This window comes from Podarcis cretensis (assembly GCF_951804945.1).
Source record: "Podarcis cretensis genome assembly, chromosome: 1".
Classification (NCBI taxonomy): Eukaryota; Metazoa; Chordata; class Lepidosauria; order Squamata; family Lacertidae; genus Podarcis; species Podarcis cretensis.
The window spans coordinates 105,089,811-105,103,128 of record NC_137170.1 but is presented as its reverse complement, the minus strand read 5'-3'; the positions used below and the strand labels follow the sequence as shown (position 1 = coordinate 105,103,128).

General features: G+C 38.3%; 1 protein-coding gene across 2 annotated transcripts in view; it reads right to left on the bottom strand.

Annotated features, from left to right (window-relative positions):
- Positions 1 to 13,318, bottom strand: part of EPC2 (enhancer of polycomb homolog 2) — a 53,668-nt gene that overhangs the window by 10,128 nt on the left and 30,222 nt on the right. For both annotated transcript variants that reach the window (XM_079993415.1, XM_079993414.1), the window contains exons 2-10: positions 13,097 to 13,256; positions 11,039 to 11,184; positions 6,064 to 6,270; positions 4,688 to 4,836; positions 4,216 to 4,348; positions 2,937 to 3,128; positions 2,362 to 2,451; positions 505 to 650; positions 49 to 392 (exon numbers count right to left, since the gene is read on the bottom strand). In XM_079993415.1, the coding sequence (XP_079849541.1) occupies positions 49 to 392; positions 505 to 650; positions 2,362 to 2,451; positions 2,937 to 3,128; positions 4,216 to 4,348; positions 4,688 to 4,836; positions 6,064 to 6,270; positions 11,039 to 11,184; positions 13,097 to 13,256 (1,567 nt within the window). The remainder of the gene's footprint in view (positions 1 to 48; positions 393 to 504; positions 651 to 2,361; positions 2,452 to 2,936; positions 3,129 to 4,215; positions 4,349 to 4,687; positions 4,837 to 6,063; positions 6,271 to 11,038; positions 11,185 to 13,096; positions 13,257 to 13,318) is intronic.

Below are 13,318 nucleotides of genomic sequence, written 5' to 3'. Positions count from 1 at the left end.
AGGTGATAAATATGCATTTAAAGTTCAACATTGCAAATCTCTGCCTACCTGATATGCCATTCTTGCTGGTGTTCAATAAAGCTACAGATGGCGCAGAAACTCTTTTATTATTCACAGCCTGCCCTGGTTTCCTTGAGGTACATTCTTCGCTATCACTGTCCTGTATGTTTAGTAGCCGTGGTTGGAAACACTGCAGTCGACACGATCTGATATTGCTTAGTATTTCAGAAAGAGAAAGTCTATTTTCACAATGTTTATTGGAAGCATTGGTCCGTGAAAAATTAGAAGAAAAGTCTACATTTTGGGAAGAGCTTGAGCAACTGTTTAGCATATCTGGGTCAATCTGTTTCAGGACAGGATCATGTTCTGTGGATATCCGGTCCATCAACACCCTGTTTTAAAAGAAGAAGAAAAGAAAATATTAATATACATTTGAGTTTTGCTTCCATGAAAAGGGAAGAAAACAGTATGTTATTTTACCAACAAAATTAGCAATTCTCTTACCTTCCACCCCTGCCAACTCGTCTTCTTGCAAATCCTATACATCTTCTTGGAACAGTAAGTGTTGTAAGGCAATGCCTATACCTTAGCTTATCCAATTTTGCCAGTTCTGAATTCTCATGAGAATAATTAGTTTGGTCCAAATGAGCCTGCAGAAGACAAGACAAGAATAATTTTGCTTTCATTCTTGGGAAAGGGAAAATGAAACTTGAATAGAACTATTTACGTAAAGGTCCTGACATTATTTTGGCTGCAAAAAGCGGAACACTTTCATAAAACAATTTTCTCATTTTAATTATACTGCTATACACTACCCTGATGAGGGGATGGTATACAAATACTTTTACAAATATGAACAGAATAAACAAACATCATATAATGTATGTGAAAGGGTGAGACAATTGCTAAGAAGACACAAACATTAGGTGTACAAGTAACAGGATTACCGTATTTTTCGCCCCATAGGACGCACCTAGGTTTTTTTTTGGGGGGGGGGATAAAGAAAAAAAAATATTTGCCCCCCAGGCATGGGGCTGGCGTGGGGAAGCCTGAGCTTCCCCCGACCCCAGCCCCCAGAACAGCCTGCTATCCGCAAGCCTAGGGAGCCACGCCGGTCTCCCCAGGCTTGCGGAGAGCTGCGCGAAGACCGGGCGCGCTCTTCAGCGCGCCCCAGGCTTCGGAATGCAGGCAGCTCTGTGCAACCTTTGGGAGCCCGGCGCGAAGCCGCGCTGGTCTCCAGAGGGTTGCGCAGAGCTGCGCGCAGCCCAGGAGTGCAGGCAGCTCTGCGCAACCCTCGGGAGACCAGCGCGGCTTTGCGCCGGGCTCCCGAGGGTTGCGCAGAGCTGCCTGAAGCCTGCAGAGCGAGAGGGTCAGTGCGCACCGACCCCTCTCGCTCTCCAGGCTTCAGTGAAAGCCTGTATTCGCCCCATAGGACGCACACACATTTCCCCTTCATTTTTGGAGGGGGGAAAGTGCGTCCTATAGGGCGAAAAATACGGTAATTTGCAGGGTTCAAGCTACTGTGTAAGATATTTTGATGGAATGTAGTCCCATATACTTAAACTAGTGCATTCTTGACACTATTAGTTTTTTTTAATCCCTTCAAATTCCTTCACTGTAATCTCATATGCCCCAACCTCCTTCCCCTGCAGTTTAAGTGTGTGTGTGTGTGTGTGTGTGTGTACTCCCTCTCTCTCATGTCCTATTTCTCTCTCTCTCTCTCTCTCTCTCTCTCCACACACACACACACACACACACACACAGAGAGAGAGAGAGAGAGAGAGAGAGAGAGAGAGAGAAATAGGACATGAAATCCCAAAACTGAAAAATCAAAACAGAAAAAGCATAAAAGAGTAAAACCAACAACAGAATAACAGTATTCCAAAGGATCAAAAAAGTATTACAATTTAGTCCGCAAAGCCTGGGGAAATAAAAAGGCCTCCACCAAGCACCAAAGACTGTAACAAAGGCATTGAGTGAGCCTCGTTGGGAAAGGCATTCCACAACTGGAGTGTCACCACTGAAAGGGCCCTCTAGTTAGTAGCCACCAGCCTCACCTCTTTTGGCAGCCCTACCCTTTTAAGCATACTGAAATAGTTCAAGTGAAGCTAGCAGTTCCGTGTGTGCCCCAATTTCCTCAAGGTATATCCCTTCCTGTACATTTGACAGCCTTGACTGGATACACTGTAGCTGGCATAATCTGATATTGCTTAGTATTTTAGGAAGATCAAGTCTGTTTTTAAACACCCAAGGTGGACGAGAGAGGAAAAAGAGGAAGGCTGAAGTATGTTCCATTTGACCAAACATCTGTCTTCTGCATTAATCAATTAGATAGGTCTTAACAGCAGCAAGAATCCTTACAGCATAATACTGGCATCCTGCCCTCCTTCTGAATGCACTTGCTCCATCAGGATCATTTTCTTCTTCTGGCTCAGACACCGGTGAGGGTACCTAGGGGGCCAAAGCAGTTTGATTTAAAAACACGCAATTATGCCAACTTATTATAACTGACGAGTACTCCGTTTGCTCAGTTTTAGCAGTTCATTTATTGGAAACTTAATAAAATAAAATAAATTCCCATCAGCCAGCATCTAAGGAACGGTGAAGCAAGTTTTGTGAACTTGAGGGTTTGTATAATTGTTTTTCTCCATTCGTCCCCCATATCCCACAAAGACTATGTTTAAGAACTGTTCTTGAGAGCCTGGGAGATGCGAGCTGCCCAAACACAAAAAGGGCACCAGGCTCATCTAAGCCCTTTGTAGAAGCCTAAACAGCCCTTTGGATCCCAGTCCCTGTAGCATGACATTCCAACAGAAACCTACGGTGAAAGGGCAACATTTTTTTAAAAAAATAAAAAAATAAAGTGACAATTATTTCTATTTTACACAACTTTTTCCTTTTCTCTCTTTCACTATAACTTAGTTGACATGTATTACCTGTGGAAATTCATCTTCATCTGAACTGTGGAAGTCATACTGTTTGATATCACTTTTACTGATCACAGGCAAAGGCTCAGTAGTGGGTTGCTGAGGATTTATTACACTCTCAGTTTTAGGCTTCTTTGGATACTTCTTCTTTTGACGGACAACATCAGACACTTCCTCTTTTAGAGATGAGTGGTGAGCATGCTGTTGTATACAATAAATTTTGGACAACCCCCCGTTTGTTAATAATTATTCTTATTTCATTGAACAGTCTATATCCACCACCACCCTTCTAATCTCACTATGGCTCAGCTTTGCTCATGAACAGGTTGCCTAAAGAATAAAGTTTATATAACTCTGAACAAGTATTTCTTTTACAAAATTTAATATTCAACAACTTGCACATATAATGTTCAGTATCCTTTACTGTGTTCTGCATTAACTTTTAAAAGTACTCAGTAAATTTCTAAAAAGCTGGTGTCTTGCACACTTTTTCCTGCTCAAAGTTTGTTACTTTGTGGCAGCAGAGAACAAGGCAAGTATGAACCAAACTGAACAGTGATAGGTGCCTACAATGTAATAACCACTAGATGTCATCAAAGTTAAATACAAGAGAGAAATGTTTTAATGAAATATGTTCTTTTTGATTTAAAATATTTGAAAATGTTTCATTCTTTTCTAAAAAGAACCATCTAAATATATGTACTGCAAATAAGCCAATTCTAAAAGCTCAGCGAGCATGAGTCTCTATGAAATAATTGCAACTGTTACCATTACAATGATTCAAAGACAGTGCTGGAAGATTATTTCTCTACTAATATGAAGCAATTTTTTTTAAAAAATGTGTCTGGATAAATTAGCTAAAGTTAACTGCCAAAAAACTTTAATCTGCAGTTATCTCTTGTAAGAGGACTAAAGGAAGAAGCAATTTTTATGTTCTTGACCTCTGTAACCTGAAAGCATTCTAAAATGCAGAAATGCCTCCACCAAATGGCTTCATATACAACTAGAAATATAGCCCTTTCTAATTAGTTGCATAAACCAAGAAGCACAGCAAACCTTCTCAGCTCCTGTGCTATTGATTTTTGAACTGCTAAAATGAAAAAAGATATACAGCTCGCTGCGTACATCAGGTATTGCTATCTGTACATACAGCTTAAGATAGATTTTTATTTCTGCTTTCTTCTGACAACATTATAGAAAATAATTATTACTACATATACATCACACTTTCCACATTACAAAGAGGACAATGTATCCAGGGAAATTAATGGTGATGCAAGTCATTTACCTTAGCTTTACATTCTTGAACCTTGTGATGATTTCCATTATGAAGAGCTGCTGGAGTGGTGTTCATCTCTTTTTCAGTTGTATTAAGTTTGACTTCGTTAAGTATTTCACCTCCATAATCACCCAAATGGTATCTTAACAAAAAAGAAAAATAATTATTGCTAATCATTAATGAACTACTTTAAATATGTGAAGTGCTTTAAAATATTTTGTCTTTATTTATTGTCACAGGAACCCTGCAAGGCATGTCATCATTGCTTCCTATTTACAAACTCAGAACAGAGGATATGTTTGATATAGGACAGAACACTCCATGTGCCAAGTGAAACATTCCACCAAACATACACCCCATGTGCCAAGTGAAACATTCCACCAAACATACTATATTCACTAATCACAGCACTTCAACTAAAACATATTATTTTATGGAATTCAAGTGGAACCTGTTTAACAAGAATGGATGAAAAAATTACCTTTTCTCCACAACTTCCAATGTCAAATGTAACAGCTCTCGTTTTGTTTTCTCTCGTCTCTTAATCATCTCTAAAATTGTTATGGCTCTACTAAACTCCCTTCTTAATTTCAGCATTTTCTCATAAGAGGCTTCATCATTCTTTCGGTTCTGTTGGGGAGGAAATATTAATAGTAAAAAGCATGTATGGAAGATGTAGTCGTACTGAGTTTAAACAATTGCACTTTATATTGAATCACTGACATTTAAGGTTGGGTCCAAATTATGTTCTGCTTCCACAACAGTCATCCAGAACAAGGTAAACGTCACCTCCCCAGTCAGAAACATCCACAGAGCCTATGTCTTGCCTGAATTGAGTCCATGACTTTAGGCACTTAGTTCAAGACTTCTACTGCCTTACCCAAGTTAGATGAAAAGGAGGTAAGCCAAATGTCAGCAATGCCCTGGTGACATCTCAGCCCAAATTTCCAAATGGTTTCCCCCAGCAATGTCATATAGAAGTTAAATAGCACAGGGAATGATACAGACAGTGATAGTCCATAATATAATTGCCATGGCACAGAGCAGTTCCCAGCATCACCTTCTGGAAGGAATCCGCCAAGTAGGAACAGAAAAACCAGAGCACTGTGGTTCTCAATATCTAGCTCAGCCAGTGAATCTCAAAGGACACTAGTCCATGTCCCTGAACGCTCCAAGAAAATTAGCATGGTCACACTTCTCCAGCCTTCTTCCAGCAAATGTCATCCCATAGGGTAATTAAGGCAGTTTCAGTTCCAAGCTGGAATGGTCTGAAGCCAAATTGAGATGACTCTTAAATAGTGTCATCTAAAACTGAAAAGCTACTGTTTGCTCAAGCTACTTCCTTAAAAAGGAAACATCTACAACTGGCCTATAGAATATTTATCTATTTCCAAAATGCAAAAACAAACAACAGAAATCAAAATAAAGAAAGTTACATCTTTTAACATAATCATCAGTCTAATAAGATACAGAGACCAAGGCATCTGAAATCCAAGAAAAGGAGACCGAATCATACTAAAGAATGGACTGCAGAAAGAGTCAAGAGAAGGCAAGCTAAAGTCTTGAACCAAAAATTGGAAATTAGGATCCACTTTGAAGGCCCACTGAATTCATGGTAGCTATAGTACTCCAAAAATTAGAATGAGAATGTGGTTAGTCCCATGATCTTTATTTTATTAATATTCTAGCTAATATTACTTAATAACTTCCTTACTATCATCTTGATTATGAGTTGGTTAACAGATTTTAGCAGACAATGCAACATTTTCACCTTTTGTCCTTAATAAGATGAAGAATTTGTGACATTTCACCTTTGGAAAATAGCAGTTTGGAAAACGGCAGAACTGAGAGAGTTACCTTTCTTGTCTGCATTTTCTCTGTTCTCCTCCGAAAAGCCACGTATGGATCATTGTTGGTGGAGCCATCTCTTTTTTCTTGCTTGATTTGGGGGATGAGGGAAGGCCCTCTGCAGTTCTTACGCTTTCTTACCCAGTAGTCATAGACAGCCTTAATAAGGTAATCATCCTCATTTAGCAGCAACTTAGCTTCCTGAAGTGTTACAAGCTGGAGAAGATATAAAAACATTGTTGTGTAACACAAGGAATTATTTTAAAAGTTGTTCTTAACAATAATCCAGGATGAAAATTTTGAAGAGGAAATGTAACACACAGTCCTCTACAACGTGTTAGCTATTAGAACTTTGGTTTCTTCATACAATTAGTACTGCAAGGTGTGAAGAGAGCAAAGTGGTATGATTTTACAACTTCAAAAAAAGAAAGACCTGTTGCACAAAAATTAGACATCACACATTTTATGACAAAATACTTCTTTAATACTACTAATTATTCATCGGTGTCTGAAATGCAGCGTCTGTATCATTTACTTCCTCTGTAGCAGCAGACAGTTATTTTGGCTGCAGGTGCACATTATATTTCCATACTGTCAATACAGCAATAGAAACTAGGAGGTTCCTTCAGGTGATTTGGGTTGATCGAAGTCAGAATATTTTGTACCTCAATAAGCATATCTTGCTAAACGATAAAGGGCTAAAATGATGCCTACACTTGTGTCAAAATAAATCTATAATTTCTCTTCTTCTCGCCATTTCCATAATCTGGACCTTGGCCAACCTACCAATTTCTCTGAAGAACGGAGTTGTTCCAGGGAATACAGATCCAGACCACCCCTGAGCTACACTGGAATTGTCTGAGTTCTGCCTACACTCCTTGAGGGAATGGTCTCTCCATTCCAAGCAACAAAACAAATAAGCTAATGAGTTCTATTAGGTATTTAAAAAGATCTTCATATTTTATTCACTCAGCCCTTAGGAGTACCCAATGAAAACAAGTTTTTATTCAACTAAAGGAGGAAAAGCAAACTGGAAAATATCAGTTCATCTTTACATAGATAAGAATTATTGAACTTTAGTGCTGTGGAATCTAGGCTGCTAAGCCTTTTTCCTTGCCACATAATGACTATAAGGATAGGAATAATTAGATTTTGGTGGGATTGAGGTATAAAACTAAAGAACTAGGGTAAAAGGGATATTTTATCATAAAGAAGAATGAGAACAGCTCACAGCCACAGGAAACAAGAGTTTTCAGAAAGCCTTCTCTCGTAGTCAAAATGAGGATATCAACACCCAGCGGCCCTATTCTAACTAAAAGTAGTCACACTTATCTCCCATTAAAATTAATGGGGCTTAAGTTAGTTGTAACTACTTTGCCTCACAGACTTTAATGGGACTTGAGTGCAACTAACATTTGCTGGATTGAGACAAGTACTTTAGAAAAACATGATGATGCTTCAGACCACATTACCCTGCAATTCTGAGTCTTTTAAAAAAGCTACCCTATAGGTCCCAAAATACTGATTTCTGATGCACTGTGATGTACTATAGACATTCCTAAATGCTCCTAAGAGCTGCACATTGTAATCCCAGGTGTTTCCAGAAATACGTATGTTTGGTAAAGTAAGAGTTTGACATTCTGGGACTACTTTTTCCTCCTCTGAAAACACTCCAACACAGTGATTCCCAATTGGGAGTCCATGGACTCTTGCAGGTTCGCGTAACTCACTCAAGGGGTCCTTAGCACCATTCACATAACAAAAATTACCAAATAATTTCCTCCCCAAAAGTAGAGGATCCATGGCTTGGCTTTTGAAAAACATGGGGTCCATAAGGTAAAGGTAAAGGGACCCCTGACCATTAGGTCCAGTCGTGACCGACTCTGGGGTTGCGGTGCTCATCTCGCTTTATTGGCCGAGGGAGCCGGCGTACAGCTTCCGGGTCATGTGGCCAGCATGACTAAGCCACTTCTGGTGAACCAGAGCAGCGCACAGAAACGCCATTTATCTTCCCGCCGGAGTGGTACCTATTTATCTACTTGCACTTTGACGTGCTTTCGAACTGCTAGGTTGGCAGGAGCAGGTACCGAGCAATGAGAACTCACCCCGTCGCGGGGATTCAAACCGCCAACCTTCTGATCGGCAAGTCCTAGGCTCTGTCGTTTAACCCACAGCGCCACCCACAGTACTTAGCTAATTAGGGGTCCACAGTACTTAGCTAATTAGGAACCACTGCTTTTTAAGATATTGGCTGTGTTCACAAATAATGCTAAACCATGGCTTGCCCACTCCACCCTTCCCTCTATTCCTCCTGTTTAGTGGGATGAGGCCTTCTGTGGAGATTAGTTTCATTTTCAATGAATGTTGGCTTGTTGTGTCAAGAACCAGGAATTAAGTCTCATGGTTTGCAGTTTACCTTACGTTAAAAATTGCTGAAGTTAACTGTAAGTTTGTTTGTAAAGCTGTTGCATATGCAGGCACAGATTGCGCTCTTAAAGCTGCAACACTTTAAAAGTAACTTTTTATGGGGTGGCAGGTTGAACTGGTTCTTAAATTCTGTCTAGGTTCATTGGCTTCAGGCACATCTGATAACAATGCTAATTATAACAATATCAAGGATTTTATAAAAATCTTTTATTTCACTTTTTGAGATTTTGAGAATAGTAACTGGATACCCAGACATCAACTAAACAGAACAACCTCTCCATTATACTTATATGCCTGAAAATGTAAAGCTACTTTTGACACAAGTTACACATTTGTTCTATATATTTGAGCTCAAGACATTTGAGCTCTATTGTTCTTTGTTTGCACAAACAACTATTTCTTTGAAATGAAAACTGATCACTTAATGAAGTTAACTACTTCGTTGGAATACCTTGCTTTTCAGCCAGTAATGATTTAATAGCACCTACACAGAAACTATTACTATCAGCTACTTTTCCTATATGAAACATACCATATTTTTCTGTGTATATGAAGCCACAATTTTGGGGGACTCCAAATTAAGAAAACACCCCTCAGCACTACCCATGTATAAGACGAGCCAAAACCTAATTTTTTGGTTAAAAAGCCTAGTCTTATACACGGAAAAATACGGTATTTCATGGGCAACTTTCCAGTTCCACGTGTTCAAATGCTTATTCTGGGATCCTGCACATGCTCTGCTGGATTAGGTTTAATCCCATCCAGTGCCTGAGAATGGAATACTGAACTTTTGGCAGTTTGAAAGAATACACAAGTGTCAAAATGAACCGATATTCAGCACAAATCTATAAGTTATTCCATGCTCTTTCACAGCCTTATTTTCTTCACACAAAAAATCAATGATCAATTAACTATCATTATTTGGACAGTACCTGAAGTTTAAACTAGTTGCTATCTTATTTATACTTTAGAAGATGACAGTATATGATTTCTATGGTCAAGTCCTCCCTTCCAGAAGAAATGTGATCTTAGCATCAATTATGACAGAGTCTGCTCTATAATGAGAGGCCCTATGAAGTACTATTTAACCAGCCAATTGAAGTACAGTAGAACCTTGATTTGTTCCAGAAGTCTGTTTGACTTCCAAAACGTTCGAAAACCAAGGTGGGGCTTCCCATTGGCTGCAGGCACCCCGGAAACAATAGCCAACAGCCGCATTGGACGTCCAGCTTCTAAAAAATGTTCGAAAACCGGAACACTTAATTCCGGGTTTACGGCATTCGGGAGCTGAAATGTTCGAGTACCAAGGCGTTAGAGAACCAAGGTTCCATTTCACATGACACAACAAAGAAAATTTCCCAGTTCCAGGTTATGAATAAAATGGCTTCAAAAATTTCTGGTTTTTGATGGCTCTAACCACACCATTTGTCTAAACTGTTAAGGTTCATATGACAGAATAGCAGTTAGTGCTTCAATAAGATGTAAAATCTTTTTATTACACTCATTCACTAGGCATTTCTAAAACTATTGTTGGAACCACAGAAGAATACGCAAATATAGAATGATTCCTCAAAGTATAGATAAAACTTTAATTCAACTTTGAATATGGTTTTGTGAGGTTCAGGTGACCCTCATGCCACCTATATTATAGCTCTGCCATGCTTCTTGAATTTGTTGGAACAGAGCACTGAGCAAAATTTTGCATCAGCACTGTAGAACATATTGCCCTGTGAAGAATAACAGTCTCCTCTCTTTTCTTTCATCAGTTAGTAAAGATATTTTCATTTTGGCAGGCCTTTGCCTTGCTTTGTACTTGATGTTTTGTTTAAAAGTTATGTTTTAACCTTGCACAATACCTGCCTCTATTGTATTTTTAAAATATTTTAACTGAATGATTGTTTATGATACTATGATTTAAATTTTTGTAAATCACAAGGTGGAAGTGAAATTTCTAAATAAAGAAATATCAGTAAGAAAAAATTGGAAAGCTTAAAATGAATACTTTTTTGACAATATAATGAAACTAAGGATTTATAGTCTATTGTGTAAATTGACGTGTCATGTTTTTCTTTAAATTGGAGAAAAGCTTTTAGCTTGACAAAAGGCATGCTGTGGTCCTTTCTACAGCAGCATTAGTAAATCCTAGCTAAAGTAATTTTCTGCTCACCTCCTGGATTTTGCACCTAGGTATGACTCAAGCAATGCACAAACCATGTAACTACTGTCCATAAGGACCCTTCATGCAACATTAAATGAGAGGTACAGACGGCCTTATGCCCCCACAGCTGAGATGGGCGTTCAATACAACCTCCCAACAAGGAAGAGGAACTGGTAACAGATAAAGGAAAACTCCATAGACTAGTAAAGCTTAAGGCTTTCATAATGAGATATAATAAATATATAATTTTATTTATATGCCACCCATCTGACTGGGTTGCCCCAGCCACAAAAAAAAAATAGTAAAAATAAATAAAGACATTCACATTAAGGAACTCTTATCAAAATTCAACTTTATTAGTGAAATCTTAGATGAATAGTGCTTTGGAAACCGTAATACCTGATTAGAACTAGCTTTCTCAAGCCTGTCTATCATAATTTCAAACTGCAGTGGTTTGATTTCCATCTTCCGATTGAGCCTATTTAATAATGTCTCATCTTCTGAGTCCATATCATAATCAGGTTGCTCATTGTCCAGATTGAAAGCTGAAATAAAAAAGGGACAGAAACATAATTTAAAATACCATGTGAAATGGACATATGCATACTAACAACAATCAGCTGGAAATGAATAAAATGTCAACTAGTTCAACAGCTGCTCTCAAAAGGCAGGACTTGTTTATTGGAAAACTTTCTCTTCCACCATAGACAATACAGAAGATCAGGATCAGTACACCATAAAAACAGAGCATCTGTGCTGCTTAAAGATACCCATAGAAAATATGGCTTCAGCTGACTCAAAGTAGTGACCTACTGTGCACAATACAAAGAAAGGCAAAATAATTTGGGAGCTACTAAACTAACAAGACTTAAAGAATAACATAGAATGGAGCACAACTTGGAAAAACTTTCCCCTAATGTAAGATGACAGCTTTCCTATCCTACCACATAATATGTGTTAAGACACCCTATCTTAATGACATTAATACCCTTTAATGTTTTAAAGGATAGTTGGACTCTTTTTCCAAATACCAGTTCTCAAATTACAATGACAAAAAAAGGAGGGAGCCCTTATGAAATCTACAATCCCTATCCTTGGATGCCTTCAATTTTAATCAAATTAGGATCCCAAAAAACCTTCTAAAGCAGTAATGAAAGGGCTTTCACAATCAGCCACCCTTATCATTCAAATACTGACATTTACTCGTTTGGAAGGTTTTCATAACATCAACAACAGCTGGACGATATAAATAAATCTCACTTTCTTATTCCATGATTATTTTTTAAAGGTTAGATTATCACCTATTGACTTCATCCTTCTACTGCAGAAGAATGAATAAGGGAATAATCAAGATTATTCCAATTCTATGAAGTTAAACTTCATATTTATTTTTCTTTCTCTAGTAGTAACTGTTTTCATCTACAGTTCACATTATGCTAACCTCTCACACTAGGCAAAAACTTAACTTGTCCATAAGAGTTCAAGATCATGAAACAAACAAGAAGCTCATCCACAATCTAAGACAGAAATAAAAATTCAGAATTGCACAAAACAATCATTATAAATGGGGGTGCGGCACCTTTTCCCTTCCAGATATTCTTGAAGTACAACTCCCATCAGCCCCAGCAAGCATGGTCAATGACCAAAGCTTCCCCACATCTGTTATAAAGGGATCCTGATGCACATTTCAAGCACCAGCTCTTCCTTGGTGAAATAATTTTTATTTCTGGGCACAAATATTTTTAAAGTGCCATATTCAATAAAAAGTGAGGTTTGAAACATGCATTGAAATCCTTAAAAAAACATACTTTGTCTAGAAAAGCTTGATATAATAAACAACAGCACCACTCCCCCAAGAAATTAACAGAAAGGGCATAATGAAAACTGTCATTTTGTTCATCCCCTGCATATGTCAGTAAGAGATGCCATGGTAAAGCCTATACTGAATGGATTGTTCTAATCCTGAACACAATACCTGGCAAATAACTGGATCCATATAACCCTTTGTTCCCACTAAGGGTGAAATACTGGGTTCTAGGCTCCCAAATGCATGGCCAGCAAGCTGAAGCTAAAAGATCTGGAGAAATGTCAGAGCCAAGGTGCCACATTAAAAATGCCCTATTCTTGGTCCACACCTGCCTCACATCATTGAAGACCCCAAAGCAGGATCTCTATGAATGACTTGGAAACATGCTATTGTGTATTTGTTTGGATAAAGCCATAATTCTGAACTACAGAAAATGGTTTTGCACTTTCCAGTATATTTTACTATTTCTGTACTCATCAATAATAAGAAGCCGAACTGTTTCTGTCAGTGTGGATTATATGCAAGATAATCTAGAATCTCATCCACAAAACTAATGGCTAGTTCCCAAGAGGCCTTCCTACTTTTCTCACAGCAGCCACTCTAGCTTTGACATTTAATGCAAAATGAAAAAAAAGTAACAGTGAACTTACGTTGGATATGAATGAACTGTTTTGGCTGTTTAAACTCTCCTTTGTATAGACGATTGTAATAGTTGACATTACTTTCTGCTTCGGGAACTGGAATAACCATGTTCTCTTTCTTTTCTCTGAAGACTTGCTGTGCTGAGATAGCTCGTTGCAAATGGTGTTCCTAAAAAGAAAGTAGTAGTTTAGATGTCACTACTGCACTACAGAAAAACAACTAGCACAATA